We start from the raw sequence: 26,645 nt of genomic DNA on the forward strand, positions 1-26,645 counted from the left end.
CTTTCAGTGATTCATCTGTGGGGAGTGTCACCTAGATTGATTTTTGTTCTCTGGAACCTTGCAACACTGTTGATAAAATCACTGACTAAATACTAACTGTAAATGATTATTTAATTTATGGAAATTAAGTTGTGTGGCAAAGAAATGGCTTTCGAGCACTCATATCTTCTCAACAAATAAGCTGAAATAAATTAAATAATTACGGAGAAACGTATATGTACATATAATATATATCACGCTATATAAATAATTATGAAAAATTCTGAGGATAATTTTAAATTCTAACGAATATTTTTTTATAAACTAAATATTTGATATTTATATTGATTAAATATATATTGATTAAATAAAAAAATAAAACGAGGAATGGAGGAAACTGAGTGACCATCGTCGAGCCGACAATATCTTAGTTCAGGACATCGCTGACAGGTAGCTGCGGCGCCACAACGTGGAGGAGCGTCTCGAGAGAAGCTTCAGTAGCGGTCTGTACCGCCGCGTGTGAATGTTTGAATTTGGATTGATTCGCGTCATCGATATATCCGGTATGTGACATACGCGAGTGTATCTTGATCCGGGGACCTCCGAAGAGAAAATCGAGAGACGATCCTGCGTTGGCGCTTCCGATTCACGAATATTTGAATTTTTTTTTACTTTCGCGAATGAACACGCACGAGCAGCAGCTACACGCGGGTAAGCGTCTGGTCGCCCCCATTATTAGAATCAGACCGTACTTCGGATCGATACTGATTCTCTGTCTCTCGTTGAATTCCGCACGATGGATGCTGTGCGAGAAGTCACGTTTCCCATTGCACAAAATCAGCAGATAAATTTGCACAATTCGTCAATTGATGCTCTCGCAACGTGTTGAATTCTTCTGAGAAGACGCTCTCTTTTGACAAGTTGAAGTAGAGAAACATTTGCTTTCATTTGTACTTGTCATTTATTACACGTAGATTATTTTTATCATACTGTTAATGTTTCATTATATTTTTAGATTAAAAAAAATATTTATAAAAATGAAGATTTAATTCTTATGTTTTTCGATTTAAAATAATTCGAATTTTAAATCTTCTGTTATATTAAATAATAGCAATTAATACAATCTTTTTTTCTTATTAATTGTTTGAATAAATATAAAAATTAGAAAAATATATCTCGAAAAAAATTTGCTAATAAAAAGTACATTACATACATGGAGAAATTTAAAGAAAGCAAGAAAAGAGTCAGTCATTAGATTTATGTTTTTTTTATGATTTTAAAATTAAAATAATTAGAAATTTACATTTTTGAATCCGATGAATGATTTATATCTTATATTTTTAGATATTTGTAATTTGAAATATTTGAGAGATTTGAGATATTATATATAACAATGCATAAAAGTGACATGAAATAAACGTGACGTGAAAATATATTAAATTTTGTATCTGCATGTATAAATTACAAGCCTTATATAAAAAATAGAGAAATGAAGAATCTTTTTTCTATTCATGGCAACTATAAGCTCATGTGTACAATCAGCAATTTTATCTGAATCTGTATCATTATTGTTGTATACAAAATTGAATTTTGGATTTTGTGGGAAACTTTTCGAAAAAGAAAAAAAATGTACACGTGTTATATATGTATTGTGGGAGAGAAAATATGACTGTGGCATTTAAAAAGTAGGTCTTCGCCGAGCAATGGTATGCCGTGTATTGCCTTGAGCAACGCATTGCCGGGAATTTCAATGAGGATTCAGCGTTTTTCGCTTCCTTTGGCACGTTGCATAAGACTTTATGCTATATATATATATATATATATATATATATATATATATATATATATATATATATATATATATATGTATATGCTATTTTTTTTCCCGTTGCATCCGGTTCCATTTATCCTTACGGCGCACAACGCGTGCAAAATTATGTTAATTATCGCGAGGGCTTATCAGTTATTGGCAATCGCGCAAAATTGCCCGCGATTGGTCGATCTCGGTGAGCATGTTTGTTACTGATCGATAAGAGCATCGCTTACGGGTCCAGTGCATTAACTCGAGTTAATTCACAATTACCATACGATTGAATTCGTGCAACATAACTGTAGAAAGGAATGTTTGAATAATAGTTGTTTTCGTTTCAACTTTTAATCTTTTAATAGAGAAATAAAATTAGACATTGAATATTCTAAAACTATTGAAAAGAAATAATTTAATTTTATTAGATAATTTATATAATGATATATATGGTTTTTGAGCAATAAATTTTAATTTTAAAACACGGGAGGATTTAAGTATGATTTAAATATGAGAGTTTTCTCATGTTTTGCATATGTTGTGTATATTTTTCTTATTATTAAATTTAAATTATATACAATTCTTTAAAATGGAATTACATGGAATTTTATGATTAATACTTACCAAGCTTTATTTTGACAAAGAGAGATAAAACAAGTGAGAGAAATCGGATAGTTAATATTGCTAAAGTGTTTTTTACAGTTTCGCGTAACATAAATTTTACGCATCCCTGGTTACTGTACCGGCAAATTAACGTTTGTCGCGGATTTCTCGTATGTCACTAGACTATCCTACTTTCTAAATGTCAGAAAAGAAGCGAGAAACTGCGAGTTAAATACTCGTGTATTCAGAGAATTCGAGTGGTAATTGCATGTGATATTCGCATAATAAACGTTAGCGCTGATTATAATCTTGTATATATATATATAAATATTTTTCCATATATTTAAAATGCATAAAAAATTGCAATTTAATATATATGATGGCGAGACACAGATAATCTGTTAAAATGATTTAAATATAATATTTTTGCAATTTGAAGTGTAACGCGGCGTTTACACACAATTTTCCTGAATATTTCGCTAGCGAAATCTTTAAATGTAATATCATCTTAAAGCACGATAGAAATTTCTCTACGCTTTCTAATCGTATAAAAAAAGAGTCGTGTTTTGCGTAATTAAAAATAACCTTTCTATTAAATGTTGCATTCGTTGAGGGAGAGTCTAGACGATAATTGAATTTGTGTAACGAGTTTCAATATCGTATATGATATTCGTGCGATAATTTTATACATTACTAACAGTATATTATTATGCAAAATTGACGTTTATTTAAGATATTTTTGTTATAATGATACGTACAATTATATTTCTAATTTTCTAACAGTGTATAATATAGAAAATAATAATAATAATATAGAAGATAATAATTATATAGAAAATAACGTAATAAACGTGCACATGTGTTTTTAATGAGACATTTCATATTTGGATATTCCAACAATGTATCAATGTTATTATTCTCTTAAATTAAAGATACCTTTTAGTTTTTGATGAGGAGTCAAAAATAAATGTAAAAATAATAATTTGGATGATACTTTTCACGCGCGAATATTCCGAATTTTTCCGACATTTCTTTCTTGAACTGAATCGATCTTCTTTGCATCAAACATGAATAGCAAATGCGGTTCATCGAACTTTAAATGTAATCTGATGCAAGGTACGTACATCTACATGTGGTTCGACATCAATATGTGATGGTATGTATTTATGGGCGCGATACGAGATCGTCATAAATATATGAATCGATTGCATGCATTTTGCATATTTAGAGAATGCTTTTTACATCTTCTTGTATATCTGTATGCATTTTTTATTTACTACATTTTATATATTGGCACTTGCGCGTAAAATAAATAATAAGTTAAAATTTTTGCAATGCAGCTCTCATAAAGACTCAATATTTTTGATATAAAAATCATATAAATATTTATGACTATCGTTTCCGTTCCTTTGAGTAGATTAAAAGTAAATTTAATAGAGTACTTTTCGTGACGATGAGGCCGCGAGTATCAGGAAGTAGTGTCTGTGAAGAAGTTCCTGGGAATGCACGCGTTTTTTATTTAACTAGAAAATAAGAGAAAGTGTGATGTGTGTGTTGTGTGAGGAATGAAATCTGATAGACCTGACTAATAGATACCAATTAAAATACCTCGCGCCAGAAAATAATTGGCAATTCTTGTCAGTAATTTAATGACTTCGGTGACACTTTGATTGCATGTCAAATTGCAAAACTATTATTCGAGAAATGATGTCTAAAAAATCCGGAAATATAATTTCTGTATGTTGTTAACAAAGTTTTACTTACTTTTTATTAATTAGATAAAAATTTATATAGTTAGATTAAAAAATGGGTATATTTTTTAGTATTAATTGTTTTTCTAAAATTATAATAATAAAAATAAATTGTCAATATTTTATTGTTATATAAATATACAAAATCGAAGAAATAAGATGCGTTTTATTTACAAATTATGTGATCTTATGAAGTTTTTAATATGTAGATATGTATGTGTATGTATGTATGTGCTAATGAAATTCATAGTACGTGGACAATCGGATATCAATTTGCAAGTATTTCACATCGTGTGGAAAAGCGAGCATGAAATCTTTCACAGAGAAGCGAAGTTAGGTCTAAAATACGATTGCTATAGATTTCTCTCTCAACGCGAAAGCATTTGCTTTACTCGAGGTGAAAGTTGACTTATTGTACAGCAAGCGTACAAAATGTCTCGGTCGAGTCTTTGCTATGCTGTAGCATACCTGCCTTATCGTTGAAAATTATTGGCATGTCTCATTAATTATTCTCTTAAAATGTGCCAATTGACGTAGCGAAAAACGAATTCATATAATCGAGATTGAAAACATGGCATTTCCATAAAAAGTTGATCTTTTGATTTTTATCTTGACTCATGATATGAAATGACTATCAGAGCATGAAACTAGAAACAAGAAGATTAATAACAAGCACAAAAGAGAAGCGAAAGAGTTATAGCAAATTCTAATTACATTCTATTGAATCGCTTGCTAAATAAGGATGTTTTATCAATTAAGAAGGAAATACATGTTTATTTATCATGCTCTACGGAGCTCTGATGTAAAGTAATTCTTAAAGCGCGTAGCTTATAATGTGTTTCATCAAGTATAGATCGTACAGACTCGATAGAATAAACGGTATTTTTTAAATTATATCTTAGAATAATGATAATCCTTTTAAATTATTCATTTTATATATACGATGTGATATTATAGAAATATTTTACAGAAATGTAAACATAATGAAAATGTACAAGCATTTTTCAGCATTTTAATTAGATTATTTTATTATCGTTAGATAATGCTTAAATAAATTAATAAAAAATAATTAATGTAATCGTCAGTCAATGAAAAAATGCAAATACAATTTGCTGAAATCTGTACTCGTTTGTCTTTAAAAAGCAGTTTTAATTATTATTATTTCGCGCATAATAATTAATACATATTAATACTTTGAAAAACACTGCTTTTGTACATACAAAATATAATTAAAATGCGTAATGGCCAGATGTAATGAGCAGGCTTTTGAAAAATCTTTCAAAAAGGTGCGAATGATTAGTTTAATGGTTTGAAATATGTCTCCGTTACACCACTCAGCAAATTGTTATTATAATGAAGCAAAATTTGATCGTGAGTTGGATCAATTACGTAAAAGTTATAAGAACTGTTTTATTGTTTCAGAAGTGATTAGTTTTGATTGCTCTGTTTTTTTATTTTATTGTGGCGCAAAAAATATTGCGCAAAACGTATTTATATTCGCACAAAATGTCGCAAGTTCATCTCTTTCACACGCGTGAATTTTATACCTGGAAATGATGAGGAAAGATATCATTTGTGTGTTTCCTATGCACTTAAACGGAGATTTAATTCATATTTGCTGTAAACTAATTGCGAACATAGTGAAGTAATATACAAGCAGTTGTAAAAAATAATCTGCAAAGAAAGAAAATTATGAAGGATGTAAAAGATTTCCTTTTCCTTCTCTTTTTCCTCTATTGAATATAACTCCATTTATATGTAACAAACTATTCATTTTGCGTTACGATATTACCTTATGATCGAAAAGAAAGTGCAGGTGTTTCGGAGAACGGGGAATAATATTTTTTTTCGTATCAATATACGGCCCTGAAGTCCCGGATGCCGTTATTCGAATGGGTCGTTCTACTTGCTCTTGCGCCAAGCGAAACTTTGCCAGCCTTTCTAAAGCGCTGGTAGAGAATTTCAGGGCTGGTGAAATATTCTCAAGACATTTGCAAATCATCTTGACATTACGCGTTAAAGTTTACCTCTCTGCGGGCAATAGATTTTAAAGTAGCATTATTTCCTTATTTTTGAAAAATGCGTTTAAAATAAATACACGTTAAAATGAAAACACTTTTATAAATCAGTTATTATTTTTCTATACATTTTATTAAATTTAAGGAGATAATAATTATATACGTTTTATTATATATTTTATCAGTTGTCATTAGTAGTTGTGCTGCTCATTGATCCGGAAAAAGCAGATTTTGGAAAATTGAGTGCTCGCCAAGTCTTGCAATCTGTCGGGCGTCAATATATTATTTCTCATTTTTGTCACAAAATTTTTGTAATTGTCGAAATTTTTTAAAAATATAAGCAAATGCAAAAGATAAAAATTGTCTAGGAAAGTAGAGTGTTATCTCTTGTCTTATATTCTTTTCAGGTTCTCTACAATGAGAGAAATCGCGGAAAATGGCATGTAAATGTGTTAATTCTCGCCACTAGAGAGTCTTCCATATCACGATACTGGAGTAGAACGAAATAGAAAGACTTGTTAGACGATTGTTGTAATCTTGAAAACTCTTGACGAGGCACGTACCAGTACGATGAATAAAAAGCGAGATGTGAACACAATAGGGACAGAAGCGCGTGCGATGCAACGTACACAGTGATGTCCAATTAATTTGCTTTGTACGTTTATTCAGATACCGGAGAGGAAAAGAGGGCTAATTACATCTTGCTCCGTGGCACGAGATATAATTAAACAATTATAGTTCGAACTCTCCTATTTAACTTTTTACGCAAAACGCGAGTGAAATAAATCAACGTGAATTTTTTGCATTTTTAAGATATTTTTCATTCACTTTTCACGACAGAAAAAAAGTGATAACGATTTGTGATTGTCCCGTCAACTGGCTTCGCGATGCGTCGCATTTTCGAAAACCGGTTGAATGAAAACCGGTCTCATATAAGTATCTCCTGGATTATTGATGATAACGGAATCATACAGTGACGACGAAATCAAGCGCATATAATTATCATATATTGTCGTTCGTAATGAAAGTTTAAAAGAGATTCATCCTTGTGTTTATAATTTTTTATCAATAAAATTCTCATGTTTATAAACTGATATAATGAGACGTATACAACACGCCGATTATTCGATGATAATTATAATGTCATGTGATACACATATATGCAACACTCGTTTTTTCAAGTACGACTGGTGCACGTGATGAAAATTTCTGCAATGCATATTCATTCTCTTTCATTGAAATTTGAAAAATACATGTACAATGCGCATTAATTATCATGAATATCTGAGAATCATTGGAGCGTAAACTATGACTAGTCATTAGTTGGAGAGGCGGAACTAATCACTATTTCCACTATTCAACACTGCATTGCAGACATACTCATTTCTGCTTCCTATTATATCGTGATGTATACCTTGATTTTGAGTTTCTTTTTGGCATTGTTACACTTGATACACATAGGTTTTCTTTTTTATATATATATATTTTCCTTAAATTATATATTTCCTTTAAATTAGGAGAAAGCTATTTAATTCTAATCAATAATTATCCTACTTGCGATGATATGCATTAGAGAATCTTTGTTTTTTTTATGACATACTTTATTTGAGAATAAAATTAGAAAGCCGTGAATTTTTAACCAATGTTTCATATTTTTCATATCGCTTTTATAATTTTATTTGCGAAACAAATTTACGGTTCTTCTTTTATCCCACATTTATTCAATTGGTTTATGTTATAGAAACACTTTCACAATTTTATCCACTTATTTTCACAAAAATTCTGCTATTCCGATTCTTCGTATTCACGCAAAAAGACAAATTGTATTCATTTCTAACGTCGGAGAGTACTAGATCCCACGGGTTAATGAACAAATAGAGTATCCGGGCGAACTATCACGTGTATATATCCACGTACGCGTACTCGCGTTAGCGTGTCCGCGAAGAAAAGCGTTTGCGATCATCTTAAGAATTTTTTACGGCCAAGTACACGAGAGCTATTTCGTTTATGAGTTGGGAGTACGGGAAGTTGCACACCGTCGAGCAACCACCGACCGTGGAACCTGTCGTACCGGTTTCCGCTGGATTCCGGTCCTCGCACGGGTTCGACGGCACCGGGGAGAAATAAACGGGATGATTCGCATCCTCGGGATAGTCCTGGAACACCCAATCACGATATCGTTATTGATTTAATTAGATGCTGCGTTATCTCTAAAAAGTTTGATAATTAATCCTTGGATTTGAAACTTTCCTCTTAATTAATATGCGGTTTGTGGAGAAATCGAGATTAGTTGAGCTCATTTTTTTTAGCCATTTCATATTTTTATCGATAAACTTGAGATATTGAGCTCATCCGAAGCTTGATTGAATGTTATGTTTTTCTAATGCCTAATTTTTTTAAAAATGTAATTACTTTTTTATTTTTAATAATACATAAAATGTTATTGAAATTCTGGAGAAGTTTGATTTTAAATTAATAATGAAGAATACATATATTAAACATTTAAAGACATGTTTGTATTATAACGTAAGGCAAGTTTGTTAGAATTTAAGAATTTAAACGATATCAAAAATGAAAGTATTTTTCGAAAAATAAACTTGAACGCAATTAAAATGAAAATATCAAACGGCTTTTTCGAGGCATTTCATGCTATTTTGATTTATGTCATACGTATTTAACACAATTAGAGCGTGTAATTAGATTGCAAACTTCGCTTTAATTCCAATATAGCTTTGCAAGAATTCTCTATAAGATTTGTATGACATGATAGGTGCATCTATCTTGTTTCAGATAAGGTAAACGTGCATATGCATTCGCGGTACCGGCGAAGATAAAAAATACTGCGAATGCAATGCGGAGGATGCAGAGAGATGCTGATGTTAACTGCATAAATCTCGTATGCCTCGTCACGTCTAGTTGGAAGTGCGACGTGCATTCGTAATGAAAAATACTTTTGAATCTTTCAATTATTTATGACCATTTAAAGCTGTCATTAAAAAAAGATATATTATTATTTTGTCTCAATATTTTTCTCGAATATAAAAGAACTTTTAATTATTTTATATACATACCTCAGAAAAAATATCAAGCAAAACGAATTTTTCTGTTAATCAAACATCTGTTGATAAGCTTGTACTAATAATATCGACATGTATTTTATCACTATTGATAAAACAATGATTACTGACTGTTATGTAATCAAAAATTTCTTGGAATATACGAGTACATTTTAATGCGCATTAATATCATGATAAATTAATCAACGAAAATTTATTCAAAAATACATGTATGTATTTAATGTTTAATGCTATAAAATTAAAAGTATATTTTTATAATTGACAAGTATATATATATATATATATATATATATATATATATATATATATATATGACTTAGAATAAAGTCTTTCGAATATAATTCTAGTTAGTATTTTGCATAAATCAACGGCAATTATGCGCTTAAGAATTATCTTGTGAGGACGCATAACGATCCCACGGTTGTACACGTGGAATCTCATGCACCTTAAAGCGTTTACGCTCTTTGAAGCGGAATAGATTCGCTCGAGTGCACTTTCTCAGAGGAATGTATTTCATTCAATCTATATATGTTATTTAAAACTCTATGTACATTGCAATTTATCATATTTATATGAATCGGTTTATTCCAATGAGATTTTTTGAAAATATTAATATTGTATTATATGTGTCGCAGTGTTTTGAATATATAGCATTATTTTCTTTGATGTATATATTTGAAATTAACTTTTATTATTAAAATGTATTAATAATTTTCAAACCGTTCATGAACAACGAATAGTATTTTACGGATTACGCTAGATAAATAATAACATATTATTTAATATTTTGTTTAATTTTAAATGATATTATTTTTCGGTTACATAATTTGAATTGGATTCCAATAAAATTTTGTTTCAAAGCTTCATATATTTTAAAACATAAAATTTTGAAATTGAAAAGAAAATCAATAAATAAGTAATTATAATTATATTTAATAAATAAATAAATAATTATCTTTGATATTTGCGTTAAAAAATTCAACAGAAACAATATACTATAATATTATGTATAAAATAATAGATTTCTCACAATTCTATGCATAATCTTAATCTATATAATCCATATTCTACATAAATAAACGTTTAGTTTAATTTTGTCTTGTTTAATTTAATTTAATTTTTCTTAATATTTTTTATACATTTTTTAATTTTTTATCTTTGTAATTTCTGTATAAACTGAAATATATACGTAAAAAAATTCGTAATTTTAAAAATCATAAGAAAATTATATATTTATATATATCTCTACAAATAATTTATAATTTTTTTTAAATTATAAAATGTTGAAATTTAATAATTAAGTACATTTGCGATGATTATTTATATAAACATACATTTATATATTTCTCTCATAAACCTGCGAGTGAGTTCATTGACATCGATAGACGTGACACGAAAGAAACCGCCGTAATAAAATAATAAACTCATTATACTACCGGCTCGTCCATTGTCTGGGCAGTTGCTCTTTGTGACCTACCTAACAACACTATTCTGCATCGGTTGCTTCATGTATACGAAGCCCTTTTGCACGATGGAATTCACTACGGCTCGCGTGCACAGTCGGGTCACGGCTCGAGGGGAACGTGAGAGCATGTATCCACACATGATCTGCGCGATACTGTCATATAGGCACCTATGTATGTAATATCGCGTATGCGTATGGAATTCCTGTACGATGTAAGCTTAGGTGCATCGACTGGGCGTTAAAAATAAACTGAGAAAATTACGTGGGGATTGTATTTCGTCTTATCCTTTTTCATCCATTATTATACAAAGATAAAATTAGAAGTTAGGATTTCAATAAAATGAATATTTATATTTATATTAAAGTTTTTAAAAAGCACATATTTACATTATACAATAGAATAAAAATTACAAAATAGAGTTTTTTTTATCTGTACCTTTATTTATAGCTTCAAATAATCTATCATGTAATGAGGCTCATTTAATAATTAGTCGTTTGATAAAGGTGACTTTATTTAGGATAGATCGTATAATCAAACAGTGACATTGAAAAATATAAAACAATCTCTTATCGTCACATATCTAATCATTCATCACGTTTTATTATACAAGAGAAATTGAAATTCTCTTCATGTAATTTACTTTTTATAATAAAATCAATTAAATATATGCATATGCATATTTCAATTAAATATATGCATATGCATATTTCAAATATTTAAAAATAAATTCTATAAAATTATTATTGATTGGAAGATTTAATAATGATTAATATATAATTACCTTTGAAGAGAGTAAAATTTAAAAATTAAAAAAAAACTGAAATTATAAAAATAATTATTTTAAAGCGAATAAAAGACATGAAATTTAGTTTAGCATATAAAATATATATAAATTTACAATCTTTCTTGCGAATGTGCTTAATAAAGATGTAAAGGATGAAAAAATTTTATTAAAAGCGTCTTTTAGTCTGTAAATTTTTCAATGTCGTAGAGCATACTGAATATTGAAAGATGTAATTTAATACAAGCAGCAGCCGCTGCTGAAATATTACTGACAATTCAGACGCCGTGTAGTTTACTTCTAAACATAAATTTTGCAAGCTCCACCGTCGCACCAGAGATGCTCCCTAGAGTTTTATGGAAATTTCTTGTTGGTGTAAATTTCATGTACAAGTTCTATCGCATTGAATTTCATAAAAAAAAAGTCTATATTTCTCGCATACGTACGCATATACATTTTAATGCGTCTCCGCGCCCATCGAGGCAAAATCACACCGAAAGTGACGAAATAACTATACATGCATGCATACAAATAACTGAAAAAAATAACTCTCACACGTACAATACATATATTCAAACGTGACATACGTAAAGAGTAGCGATCGCCGCGTTTCTTTCAAATTTCTTTCAAGCACCTCAAAGAGTTTCTCGGTATTAATTCTTGTTTGCGATGAAACATTTAAATTAAAAAATTTTTCATGACCAGATAAAATTTCTTACATCTTTTATATCGTATAAAAAGATTTCATTTTATTCTTTTTATTAAGTAACGATAAAAAGTAACATTTGCTCGATAATAAGTTGTGGTAGTAATAGTAACCTTCTTGGCATTAAGGGAGTTGAATATTTTTCTTGTTTCCCTCCACTTGTTTAAAAACTTTATTCGTTAAAACTTTCCATCTATTGTAGTTATCAGTAGTCTAATTATGAATTTCATTAACATTTGCTGCGGAAAAATTGGATAAACTTTATGGCAAGCTTTTCTCTCTCTAACAGATGTTTTTTTTTCGTGACATTTCTGTATATTCTAGCGATACATCAGTTCTTTCGAAATAAATGGTTGTTTTTTTAATACAAATTAGATTTATAAATCAACAATTTCGATGAAAAATAGCACGATAAACTTTAAACTCTTGGCGAATGCAATTTTATTGTCGACAAGATATAGTCGAGATCTCACAAAGTCAAAGTTGCGCGATGCAGCATACAATGCAACGAACAATGCATCGCGGTTGCGACGGTTGTAAAAAGAATCGTCAGTTACTCTTGCGATGTAACATCGTTTGGAAAGCATTGTGGAAGATTTTAATGTTGCTTTCAATGCTAACTTACTCTTAAATTGTCGGTGCAAGCAATGTAGCTATTTAAAAAGTTTTGTACAAATAAAAGAAAAAATCTAACAAAATGTTTCTATTGTTACTCTTTTATTATTTAATATATATTATTACTCTTTTTATTTTATTAGTTATTATGTTCTTTTTTACTATTTTATATCTACTTTTTAATTTGTTATTTATCATTAATTATTTAATATATATGATGATAACGATAATGTAAGTTTATGCAGAATAATATCAGCTCTCACATTTCCTAGAAAAAATAAATTACATACTATAATCTCGCGCTCAATATGCGCGTAGGAGGAAACTAGTAGATGATTAGCATTAATGCTCCTAGTCATGATATAGAGGGGTCACCGTGAATCAAGGGTCACATTTATCTCATTGAGTCCTATCAAACTCAATTACCGGCTCTATAATTAACGTTCCAGCTGGCCTATTCAAACAGTAATAATACGAGAGGGATGTGTTATTATCGAAAATCGCACGTGGAAGAAAAAAAAAATTATCAAACGGACAAGTAGTCGAACAAAAGAAAGATAGATAAATCCAAAAAAGAAGAAACAAATAAAAATGTTAAATATAAATGTTAAGCGAAAATGTACCGTTTGACATTTCAGATAAAAATGTCGTCAGTCAATGATTTATCTATCATATTCGTGAGAAAAACAAGCAGTCAACGATTTTTCCCTGAATAAGTAGAAAAAGACAGTTAAAGACGTGGTACGAGTAGAAGCGGATAATGATTTTATCCACAAGATAAATGATTAACGATTCTTTCCAGGAATTGAACAGATACAATGAATAAATCATTCTTTGAAGATAATTATTTTTTTATTTTATACATTGCTTTTCGAAAAACTTATTAATCGCAAGAGGAATAAGGAAACGACGAATTTAATGCAAAAATAAAATAAGCAAAAATAAATTTTCAAGATTTATTGTGAGCACAAAATTGTGTATCTAAAATGGATCTTATAAATTGCGAAGTTCTTGCACGTAATTCTTCAATTTACTCCAAATCTTCAATTTGCTCCAATTCTTCAATTTACGACACTCTATATTTGACTCACTATTATTGATATATGTATTACTTCTACGAATGCATCGCAGTTGTACAACGCAACTTCTCTTTTGGATCGTCGTAGCAGGTTGATGATGTACAGCGAAGAGGATGATGATAGTGGCGATGCCAAGTGAAGGGGGAGAGAGATCATTGGCATATCTCCGAGAGTGGGAGGAAGTAGTAGGTTCAGTCCGCGCCGAACCGTCGCGAAGCGCGGATTCAGTGACACTCGAACTGATCAGTTTTGCCTTTGTCTATCATTGATTTTGCAATTATCGCACGATTGATCATCCTTTACATTGGAAATAACACAACGAATGTTACTGACAAGACAGACAGCTCGAGAGGATTTCGTCTGAAAGGTACGGTGTACAACTTGCTGGAAACTTGGTGTCACTTTGCTTATGCTTTTGACAATATGAGTTTGACACTCGCGGGATGCGCTTCTGTCTTTATTCGTTCAAAGATATTTTCATACTCTACCTGTCATATCTTCGCGACGAGTCCCACGTACGTCATTTCTTGTGTTTCTCAAGAGATAATAAACATTTCGCGAGGCGAGTATATGAGAGGATAAAGTTCTTTGTTGAATAAAAATCGCCTACAAGTATGCGTTAAAGAAGATAAATTGGATTTGGATACAATTAACCTATAAAGGAATCAATAAATTTTCTTTATGTGTGTTACTGCATTGGCGATAAATTTGATATTTATCGCCGCGTATGGTTTTATTTGTTACAATAGCAATATCGGCTGCATGTGTATTTTTCACGGGACAGTCATATATTACGTGCACGTTAATTTCGCAGTTCATATTCGCAGTCGCAATTTGCGACAAATATCGAATCTCGCGAAGTCTGACCTTCGACTTTCGATAGTAATTCATTCTCGGATTGGCTAAACCGTTTGATTGATAGAGTTATATCGTGGAAAATTATTTTAATATATTTTCCTAGAATAATATTTCTTCCATTTGTCGTCGTGAATTGAATTGCTCCGTAGTAAAATGCTCTTTCGTTGCCAGAAATTAATTTAAAATATGCGTAAAGTGTCGAGAAAGAAAAAGAGAATCGTAACGCGTTTGATGTACGATATATTGTTACATTGCACATTTTAATCATTGGATATGCGTAATTTATTCGTTTCCATTCGCATCGACTGCTCGTTCTATTTATCTGTTTGTAATCGCATTGTGTTGAGCAGGCGTTTTGTTATCGAATGAAAACCAGATACCAATATACGATAACGCACTTCCGCTTTAACCATCTCCTCCCACTCTCTCGTCTGTTTTCTAAGCGTTTAATTGTTGAATAATTGATTGCGGTGAATTTTGTTGTTGCGGCGAAGTAAAAACGCGGGCGTTTTATTGCAGATGACTACTCGATCGAGATGTATATACACGGCAGATATATATTCATGCTCTTGAATATATCAGAGAATTTTGCACAGTTAATATTAAAAAAGCAATCCAATTAAACATATTAAAATCAGTAAATGATAATTAAGTGTGCAAAGAATTTAATTATATATAATTAATTTAATTATACTACTTGTATAGAAATATCATATGATGTTAAGTGAGAAAAATTATAACATCAATTATTTAAAGCTCTTCTTCCCTTTTAGCTGCCTCATAAAGTAAATTACTGTCATAAATTTTAGTAAAAAATATTTTCTTTATTTATATCATTTATATATAATTTATATATAAAGTAAATTACTGTCGTAAATTTTATTAGAAAATAATATATTTTCTTTATTTATATATCATTTATATATCTTTTATGTATAGTATTATATTATATATAGTATATGATTTTTCACTTTTCTCTTCTATGTAAATATTCGGATTAATCAACAATTAAATCGCTCTCTTTACTATTGTATTATCATTCGCACAGTACATCTCAAGGGCATGAATATTATATGAATTATGCTAATATGATATTATATAATATGAATTATGCGATAATATGATATTATATATAGTAGTCAGCTATAGTGATACGAAGCGAAACACTTCTGGATGAATTAATTCGTGCCATTATATCATTCATGATATGTCGATTCTACAATCGGAAGCTGTACAATATCCTGTATTATAGTTTCCGTGCTACATTATACAACACGTAATTAAGAACAAAATGGAATATCCAACACCGTAGAAAAACAAAAAAATTGCATTTATCAACCGTGACGCAACAAATGAGTGTGTTGCGCATCGAAAAAATTGAAATAATGACATTATACGGTATGCGTCATCAAAATGCCGCGCAAAAATATGGAGAATGATCGCAAAATTTATACGTTATCAATATGAAGAAATATACATATTCCACTTACAAATATATGAAGATTACAAATATATTATTCAGCTCGTATTAGTTACGTATATATATTTTTCATGCATGGTAATTATTCAGTATGAAAGAAAATATATCGTGCAATGTATACAAGGTGCACCTGTGTACAGGAGAAGTGTCAAATTGTGCAACGATGTGTAAAGTGATACATTTCGCTCAGATTTCGCCTTTAAATTTTGTCGCACGTTTGCATACGCTTTATGGTAGCATCATATTTTCGCAACTTTATATCATTTTATTTCAAAGATTCAAGTGGCGAGATTAGACTTTGCAAATCTTTATATAATTTTATGGAGAAATTTTAATTTTTTTTTACAAATAGCAATTTAAGCTATAGCAAGATAATCTTTTGTGTTTAGCTATTTATAAATATAAATATAATAAATAAATAAATAAATACACAGTTATTAATAGTGTGAATAGTAATAAATATTAATATTATAGCTAATTTAACTTAGTAGATTACTTAATCGTGGAGGCGTGACTATACTAGTGAGCAGGAAATTAAATTATGCCTTCGTTACTTGCGTGCATCTAGGTCATGTGATTGAGGCCTATTCTCTAGTATAATTTTCAAGGCAGAAATATCTTTGATCCTACGTTATTATTACGTTATACCTTGAACCTTTTGATCTTTGATTGACTAGCAAGTTTGCAGTCGATTATTCGAATTATCAGTTTTTTAGATTATGGCTTCAGTTTGATACTTATAATTACTTATGTTGCTAAATTCAATCTCTCTGCATTATATATCTCTCTGCATTATATATCTCTCTGCATTATATATCTCTTGATAAATTTATATTATATATTTTTATTTTATTTATATTATATATTTTTATTTTATTCCAACATATTCAGTTTGGCTAAAGATTGATAACTTATTCATATATCTTATTTCTTTTATCATATTGTCAGAAAGAGAACTGGAAAAAGAGAGCAAACAAATGTATTTTAAATAAATAGAATTTATCTTATAAATAAAATATCTATTGCTAATGAAAAACCGGATGTATGTAAGAGGATTAGATAAATATTTATCTACAATACTAGATAAATATTTATCTACAATACTAGATTAGATGAGAAGAGAGACTAGAGCGTACATCTGGCATTTTGGGTTTGCCCACGCTAAGTTATTTGAAACCTCTGACTCACTAATTCCGAAGACTTCACGTTGATGATTCGAAGTAGAAGAATTTTTATGAGTTTGAGTCCTATATCTTAGTCATTTTTATGCGAGAAAAGATTTTTTTAAATCAGTCGTCACGTTTCCATTGAATGGACAAAGATTTGAACTCAGTTCTCAAGATAAATCGACAATTCGAATCACTGCTTTGCGTTTTCGTGCATTTCTATCCCTGCCTTTCAAAAATTTCGATGATCTCACGACGAAAGAATAGATCTTTCTTCGTTTATATTCGGTGGAAGGAATGAAAACAAACACAGGGTGAGCACAGTCGTGTCTTTCGCTGTCGTGGTACGCTGTTCATCAAGTATTCTGCGACTGGTACACGGTCGCACGCGGCTTGTACGTCAGTACGTGTGTGTTAACGCATACATTTCACAGATGTGAATGATAGGTACCCACACCTTCGAGATACCGTCAATTCAAGTACCGTGTATACGTAACTAGCACACACGAGATACGAAAGATAGAGAGAGAAAGAGCGTGCACAAGGCCAGGGGCGTATATCTAAGGTGTTTTATCGCGGATCGTGGAATTTTTCGCAGGAAACGCAATGCTTCCTCCATAAACGTTAATTGCGCCTCTTGATCTTTCCAATCTTGATAATCAAGCGCGGGATTACCCCAGTCTTTGCGAAACGATACGAACCAGATGGGTTTCTCGCATGTAGGTTACATACACTAGCGGATCCTGACATCGATAATGGGGAGGGTTTCTGCAAAATTATTTGATTTAATATTTTTGGTTTCATGCTTACAATTAGCTTTTACTTCAGGATCAACGACGAAAACGTGATGAAACTTCTAATCCCATTTTTACTTAAAAAAAAATTATTTTTAAATTTTTAAATTTTTAAATTTAAAAAATTTTTTATTTTTTACATATTTTTTTATTTTTTATATATTTTTATTTATATATTTTTTCTTTATTTAAATATTGTTATTTAAATAAGTCCCCTCAAGTTCTGTTTAGCTAATTCATATTTTCATTATATTATATTTTTTTAAACGGATTCAGTAAAATTAATTTCTTTTAATTTGCAAGGGGGGTGTTTAACTCCAAACCCCCCCCCCCCCCAGGATCCGCTAGTGGTTACATATATGTTACATATATATTACATTAGTCTTATTGTTGAATTATAAATAAGCTAATATGAATTGCTTTCTGCCTCTCTCTCTCTCTCTCTAATTAAATATACTCCCCAGACACAGTATTGGTCTTTATAAAATTCCTCTAATTGAATTCTTGGATTATAATAATCCGATTTATATGTAAATAGTATATATATATTTTTTATGTATCGCATGGATTTGAATGGTACGTCAAAGAGAAGTGTTTACATAAGCATAACGTGTGCCCGGCTGTACCACTCGCCGCCTTCTCGCGCGATCACGGTTTAATGACGCAATTCCCGCGCGACCCTTATATAGCCCCCAAGGAAATCATCTTCGTGGAGTCCACGGCACTGATTGTGCCACATTGTTAACGGCTTTGTCTCGTGAGAATATGTCAAGACAATCCATGTGATATTCCTCAAGATCGAAAGAGTCATTAGTATTGTTTCGTGACATTGTAGAAATTACGTTTACTTATCACTTAAATCATGTGAAAAAGAAAAAAAAAAACAAGTGGGAAATGGATACATTAAAATCGCATATAATATTCTTATTTGTATTTGCAACAATTTCTTTTCCCAATAAAAGATATTACATTGATTGACAAAGCTGACCGAGTTTCATCGTTTGATGATAGAGAATAAACTTCTAAATTCATAGAGCGATTCGTAAAATAGTAGCTTCAGCAGTGATTAAAATAATTTTATGGATGCATGCAAATCAAGTTGCATACTCTTCCGCATATTTTTCACGGCAATTAGCATTGTTCTACGAAATTAAGCCGGAAGTTTACTCGTATTTGCATTCTGCATTATTAGGATATGAAATATGCGGTTAAAAGTACGTCTACAATTGAAAGTAAAATTGGGGTCTTAATTAAGGACATTGTATTTGTAGATGATTTAGTAAAAGAACTAATGATACACATGTGAGATTTGCATCTAAAATTACTTTTATAAATTATATATTATTATCGCATTTTTTTAGCTACAATGTCATTTGAGACAGAATGTATTAGCAATTTATAACGAGAATAGAAATTTTACGAGTTCCCAATTGCTCTTGATTTGAGAGAGGGCGTGTTAGTGGACATATCCCCTTCTAAGTACTATGTACATAAGAGATATGGGACAATGACGTAAGGGCATGCGTGCAGCACGATAGTGTTCCTTTTCATTATTTTGTGAATTGCACCTACAAATATTAAGAGTACTTAAAGTATATTAGAGTAGTTAGGAAATACACACATATATACATATACATTTTCAGGAAAAATAATTTAATGGAGACAGTATTTTCTGCTGTACTTCAATTTTACTCTCATGTAATGTATAAGTTGTTCTACACTTATTGATTGGATGTAACAAATTTAATTGAAATAATTAATTGAATTTATATATATATATATATATATATATATATATATATAAATTCAATTAATTATATATATATATATCTTTATTTTTATCAAATCATTTTGTACGTGGCATATTCGTAAGAACCTCGAAACCATACATTATAGTTTAAATTTTCACACAACAATTTATTATGACTACATGACTGTCGCAAATAATAGGCTTATTCGACGTATTAATAAGCTTAAATTTCCCAAAGTATACTTATATAATGAGTAACAGCCAGTGCGTGCGTGCAACACGCGTATCTATGTTGCCTACGAAAGAAACTTACGAGTTATTTATAAAACAAGGATTTGTGTGTAGGGCTTCAAACCGAGAAATTTCTGTGAATTTTCATAAGCTTCAATATCACTGTACATTATAAATAATATGCATATAGTATAGTTAGAAATAAAATTGAACAAATACTATTTTGTAAATGTAACAAATATATATTATTTTTTAATAATTTTTTAATAAATAATTATTTTAAATAATTCTTTTTTAAATAATTATTTGAACTTCTTGGCTTTTTAATGTTAGATTACCAAGTTATGTAATTCTATGCTTTTCAAAATTAAATATATTAATGTTTATAGATTTGTTCTTCAAAAGAGAAAGAGATAGAGTTCTATTTCATAAAACAAAGTGAGGAGAAAAAACTGTTACGTATGATTATTCGTGAAATAATCGAGAGATATCGAACATTTCTAGCTTAAAGTCCGACCACAACGAGACGTCATGAAGCAGGTCCAGGAGCAGCAGCAGCCGGAGTCAATGGAATCCAACGAGTCGGTTTCCGGCTCGAACGAATATGCCTATCGACCGCTCACGACGAAACACAGAAGGGCCGGAAGTACTGGAACAACCGGCGACGAGGAATACACTACGGATGAGGATGAGCTCTATACGGATGAAGCTGATTGCTCTATCGGTGCCACGTTACATCCGCCTCATCCTATTCTTAAATCAGACCTCGCGAGGGCAGCTACAGACCTTTTCGGATACGCCGCTAAGCGCGAGGATGAAGACGAGGAACCTACTAGTCTGTTCGATGAAGATGATAACAAGTTCCTAGGTGATAGGTGCGTATAAGCGTTGATTTTTTTCTATTTTCGTAGAAAAATTGCTTTTTTACGAAGTATATTTTATAGTATAATAGTGATATAATTAAGAATCAATTCAATAAAAGTTCTCTAAAGTTTATATTATAATTAGAAAACAAAAATTAATATAGAAAAATAAGTTTGAAGGAAAAAATAATACATTTCATGTTATCATAACATTTATTACATACAACAATATTCTGAAGAATATCAAAGTTTTAAATTATTTTATTATAATAATACATTGTCGTTTTTCTTGTGAAATGATTTCACTATAATAAAAAATTATTGGTTTTCTAGGAACAAATAACTCTGCTTTAACAATAAATTTATATTTGTAATTTAACATAAATATTTAATTAATCAAGAGTTTTCTATTTTGTCATATAATAGTTTTTTGCATAATATCGAATAATTGATTATGATAACGAAATTTTATTGCATTTACATGAAATATGCAGCAAAATTCTTTTTTCTTGTGGAGATTATGAGAATAAAATTTTAATTTTTTATCGATGTTTAATAGTGGTTGAATCTCATATCACTAATTGCATTATTATTAAAATATTGTAATTTTTGTATATATTATTAAAAATTATAATATTTCAGCTCAACCATAACTACTCCACTATTCACGTACAACGAAAAACTACAAGGTGTTCTATCGAGACATCGAAATCCCTCGGAAGAGAAGAAGGCGGTAAAATCCTGCGAGCTAAATTCTCACGAGTCGAAAGTCTTGGAGTCTACTCAATATACAAAACCCTTGGATTTTCGATTGAATGCAACTGAATCTGCGGGAGAAACAAGCGATGAGAAAATTGATATGGACTCAACAAAGAATGACAATTCCCACGAAACCTCGAAAAAATTCCCTCTTTCTAAAGATGCAACGGTAATTTTATTTTTTATTTTACGAGACTTTGAATATATATTCTTGACGTATAAAAATATTAATAAAATAATCTTATTTTCTATGCACTAAAGTGTTAAAAATAAATTTACTAATATTTTCAATTTTCTTTTCTTCTATTGTATGTGTGTAATATATGTAACATAAATATCTGTAAAAATGATTTTAGTTGGAAGTACCATCGAAACAAGAGTTACTGTGCGTTCCTAAAAAAACTAGCAGCCCACCATCGCCTACTACGCTGCAGTGGGGAAGAGCAGTGGCCGAAGTAAAAGAACACGCAGTGGCAAAGCTGCAGGAAGAACTTAAAAGAGCTCATGAGGAATTGAAATTGAAGGACGAGGAAGTGGCTAGACTCTCGCGGATCAGGCAAGACATAGAGGCCGAGCTCGAAGAACTCACTGCCAGTCTCTTTCAAGTTAGTCTCCAGTTTTATATTTTTTTCAGACAAAAAAATGAAAGACTATATGTATTCACACATATATTATATACATATATAAAAAATAACAATAAATTTTAAAATTTTAATGAAAAATATAATATTAAAATTTTAATTAAAAATATATATAATATTAAAAGGTACATAATGTTGAAAGCTATAATATTAAATATTTAATTATCGATTTATATGAGATTTTAAAAACTTGCAAAAAAGCTAAAACATTAGTTTATTTATGTTTGATAATTCGGATTATTTAATACAAGATATATTTAGGAGGCGCATAATATGGTTCGAGAAGCTAATGTACGCCAAGCAACGGCGGAGCGTCTTCTGGAGGAAAGTCGCATGAAATCTGAAGTCCTTGCAGCCGAAGTAGCAGCTTTGAAAACTTTGGTGCTCACATCCACACCATCAAGGCCCAATCCTCATTTGCATCCTCAAATCGACACAAAAGGTCGTCTTAATAATGGAGAGGAAGGTCAGCAGGGCCTTTTTATGAAGAAACATCGAAGGTGATAATCAATTTTTATTTTTTTTATTTAGATTTATGATTTTTTAAAAATATTCTGTGTATTTTGCGTATAAGAATTATAAACATTATTTATATTTTTTATTTGTTTATAATCTCGAAGAAGCATTTCTGTGCGTATCATTAAGAGATTAAAAAAATAGAGTTGCTTACAATTTCTGGTAAATAATTGTTTTCAAGATGAATAATTTGTAATTTTTAAATATGTGTACAGTTTTTATATACAAATAAAATATATAATATAAAAAAATTATAATTTATGAAGAAATAAAATTATAGAAAATATAGGATTATTGAAAAATTGCTAATATTTTAAATATCGGAAATAGTATAATGTAATAATTTATTAAACATTTATATTTGTAACATAAAATGTAATTAACGATATGTTTAAAAATAATTTGCAATTTTAATGCAGATCGCCGTCGCATTTTAATTTAAAATACGGACGCGAGAATTCGCCGCCTGATTCACCGGTGAAGGAGCAAAGGTTGCCGTTACCAACCGACAAGGAAATTCTTGAGAAAGATTGGAAGCGGGAACGCGAAAAGGAGAAAGAAAGAGAGTGCAAAGACTTTGGTTTGGAAGTTGATCCGAGAGTGCATACAGAGTTTCTTCGATGGAAGGCGAATCCTTGCGTTGACAAGAGCGATTCTTTTGTCGCGAGAGTATTTAAGGAGGATATCGATTTATGTCTAGATTTCCCTAATAAAGAAATAGGAGCTAAAGTCAGACAAGCCGTTCTGGACGGTATCATTTTTATCGAGGCGGTCAGCGACAAAACAAAACTCGCTTTTCCCAAGTACGTCTTTGAGTATTAAAATATTCAATATTACATCAAATTACAATTTTAATTATAATATTTTAATAAAGTTTTGGAAATATGCATTGCATTACAATTTGCAAGAACGCAATATTGCTATAATAAATTAAAAAATTTTGTGCTATATAAATAGATTTTCTATTATTTACGATAAGATATAAAGTGCTTTTATAAAAGTAGTAATAGTATTTTTTTAATTTTAGAAAATGCGCATTGTTAGAGGCACCACGACAATGTCATTATCGTATGCGACTTGGTGATCAAGAGAATCAATGGCACTGCATTTCGCAGATTTGTCGCAATCGAGTAAGTTTTAATGATCAGTTAAAAATTTATTCTATATTTAAAAAGTATCTCCGCTCTCTAAAGGATTTTATGATTTACTGCAGATTATAGCGGTCTGTGATTTTCTGAATTATCTGAGATACGTGGAGCGCGGCCTCGTCAAAAGTTCAGGTAAGATTTAAAAAATATCTCAAACATAATAATGCATTTTATTATAATACATAATAGAGAGTAAAGTTTGATAATTTATTAGAAAATTATGCATTAAAAATCATATTTCTTGTATATAATTCTTTAAATTTAATAATAAATAATATAAAAATGATAAAAATTGTACGAAAATGAAGAAATTGAAAATTATCTATACATATATATCTCTCTCTATTAATGTTGATAATTGTATAATTGAATTTTGTAATGTATCCTTTCAGTTCATGATGTTTATTGGGAAATCACGCGGCTAAGAAAAGAAATGGTTTTCGCACGATTGGGCCTGGCATTGTCATCCTGAGGTACGCGCAGACGAGATGTTATTTAGTCTCGAATTAATTAGCCAGGGATTTTTGGGAGAATCAATCGTGCATAGATTGTGCAAATTTTTGACATAATTTAGCGACGATATCGTCGATCATCGGCCTTTTGCCTAGCAAAGGTGATAATAATATCACTTCAGAGATATTTAGAGAGACAGTCTCTCTAATTCTGTCAAATAATTCCGACGATAATGTTTCCAAGAAATTTATATGTTGTTGAAGAGGCTACATCATATTTATGAAACAAATATGTAATTTATTCTCATGGAACTTTCTTCTCTTTTTAATATCTCATAACGCGATCAATGGATTAACTCTGCATTAACTTATTTCTGCTTCTTTACACACGTACAATTACTCAGGATTAGATTTGACACTAAGTTCCAGTAAAAGAAGCGTCATTTTTGCCGCACATGAATTTCTTCGAAATATTGATGCCCTCTATGGCAGATCTTAGGTTTAGTTATTTGCAAACGAGTTAAGAGGCGACAATGAAGCTGATTACAAGGCTGTGAATGATCTTGACATGCGGTTGATATCCGATGATACTCCTATTATGAAAAGTGTAAATAATAGAAGAGATTTTTGAGATGTATCATGTTTTTTCTCAAGTTTAACTAGTTTAACATCGTCGAAGTTATCGTTAAACTCACGTGTAAATTACAACGTTCAACAATTGAATTTTAACATGTGAATTACAACAGTTCAATAACAATTTTGAATCTATTGACATTTATGAGATAGTTGATAGTTAACAATCACATTATAGAAAATGAAATATTATGAAATTACATTATATCATACATGGATTGGTATTAACAAGGAAGAGAAAAATTCAATGTTCGTTAATTATTTATATTTAAATTTTGCATCTTATTTACAGAAATCAGTTTTTAATTTGTCGTTGTAATAATTTGTCGTTGTAATTAATGGATTATCTTTATTTATTCGTATTGCATTTTTTGTTGTATTAATTTATCGTTATATGTCACGTTAATTTGATTTAATGGTTTTCATTAATTATTGTTGTTAATTTTAATCCATTTATTAAAATTCTTAAATGTTTGTACCAAAAAAAAATCAGAGACTATAAAATTGTCATTTAGAACTAGTTATACTTATTGTTGGATCATGATGACTATATATATATATATATATATATATACACACATACTTTCGATATTATTACTCTTATTGTTAGATTTACATCTGTGTGGACCATATGAATCTCCAAATTCTTAGTGTACATAGAACTTCTATATCATATCTCATAATACTTCTACACGTATATTATAGTGCGTCCGATTGTACGGAATATTTGTTTTTATAAATATTAATCTCTATAAATATTAATCTGGCATGTTGAAAGTATAGATTCTTTGATAGGGATTACGTTAAATGTCAATCAAAACTGACATTTACGTCAGTCATGTATTTTTTGAGATTGTATACAAATATCTATTATATATTTTCTTTACTATGAGAATATTTTTTAGTTTGAATTTTGGATCACAATACGCTCAACCATTCTTCGAGGTAAATAATTTCTGAAACAATTTGCTTGATATGTGATTCGAAATATTAAATTACAAAAATAATTAAGATGCGTAGTTATTTCGATGTTGTAAGACGATGCTGATTTAAAAGGTTTTTATTTTGACTCTGCCTTGTCTTCCATTATTTATCTTCATTTACTGTGACAGTAAATGAAAATATGCGAAATGATTTATAGATTATGTAATTGATCATTTTAAATGCCAAAGGTACAAATTATGGCCAACGATAAAAATGAATAACGTTCCTTTGAATATATTATGGGACGTAGAAAAAGACTTCTTCTAAGTAGTTTTCTTCTGTGAATAGAAAATGTGTTGACTGTATATCAAATGTGTAAATAGAGTCTTTTAACATTACTTGGAATAGAGAAACTTGTATTTAAGAATGAAATATAAATTACCGCTATTGCAAAAATGTGATGATTAATCTTTGAAAAGTTTTCTTTCCTTTTCTCTCTTCATTAATTCCATTTTATAAATTACTCACGTTTTCACAAGAAATTATGAAAT

General features: G+C 30.1%; 1 protein-coding gene across 2 annotated transcripts; it reads left to right on the forward strand.

Annotated features, from left to right (window-relative positions):
* Positions 1-477: 477 nt before the first annotated feature.
* Positions 478-26,562, forward strand: LOC145960309 (guanine nucleotide exchange factor for Rab-3A). 2 transcript variants are annotated; one of them, XM_083079669.1, is made up of 9 exons: positions 478-690; positions 20,663-21,033; positions 21,664-21,949; positions 22,137-22,385; positions 22,683-22,921; positions 23,357-23,740; positions 23,965-24,067; positions 24,151-24,217; positions 24,478-26,562. In XM_083079669.1, the coding sequence occupies exons 2-9, from the start codon at positions 20,690-20,692 to the stop codon at positions 24,555-24,557; spliced, it is 1,752 nt and encodes a 583-aa protein (XP_082935795.1). In that variant the 5' UTR covers positions 478-690; positions 20,663-20,689; the 3' UTR covers positions 24,558-26,562. The 2 variants fall into 2 exon arrangements, with proteins under 2 accessions (XP_082935795.1, XP_082935793.1); XM_083079667.1 differs by lacking the exon at positions 478-690 and adding an exon at positions 14,030-14,246.
* The last annotated feature ends 83 nt before the right edge of the window (positions 26,563-26,645 follow it).

The sequence above is a fragment of the Camponotus vicinus genome, unplaced genomic scaffold (assembly GCF_025532165.1).
Source record: "Camponotus vicinus isolate PSW18456_S1 unplaced genomic scaffold, iyCamVici1.0 SCAF_10, whole genome shotgun sequence".
Taxonomy (NCBI): Eukaryota; Metazoa; Arthropoda; class Insecta; order Hymenoptera; family Formicidae; genus Camponotus; species Camponotus vicinus.

Excerpts from the sequence above, each read along its gene's own strand:
- LOC145960309 (XM_083079669.1), top strand. The coding sequence starts at position 20,690 with ATGAAGCAGGTCCAGGAGCAGCAGCAGCCGGAGTCAATGGAATCCAAC. Across the intron at positions 21,950-22,136 it reads CTCTTTCTAAAGATGCAACG|TTGGAAGTACCATCGAAACA; the intron begins GTAATTTTATTT and ends AAATGATTTTAG. Across the intron at positions 22,386-22,682 it reads TCACTGCCAGTCTCTTTCAA|GAGGCGCATAATATGGTTCG; the intron begins GTTAGTCTCCAG and ends AGATATATTTAG.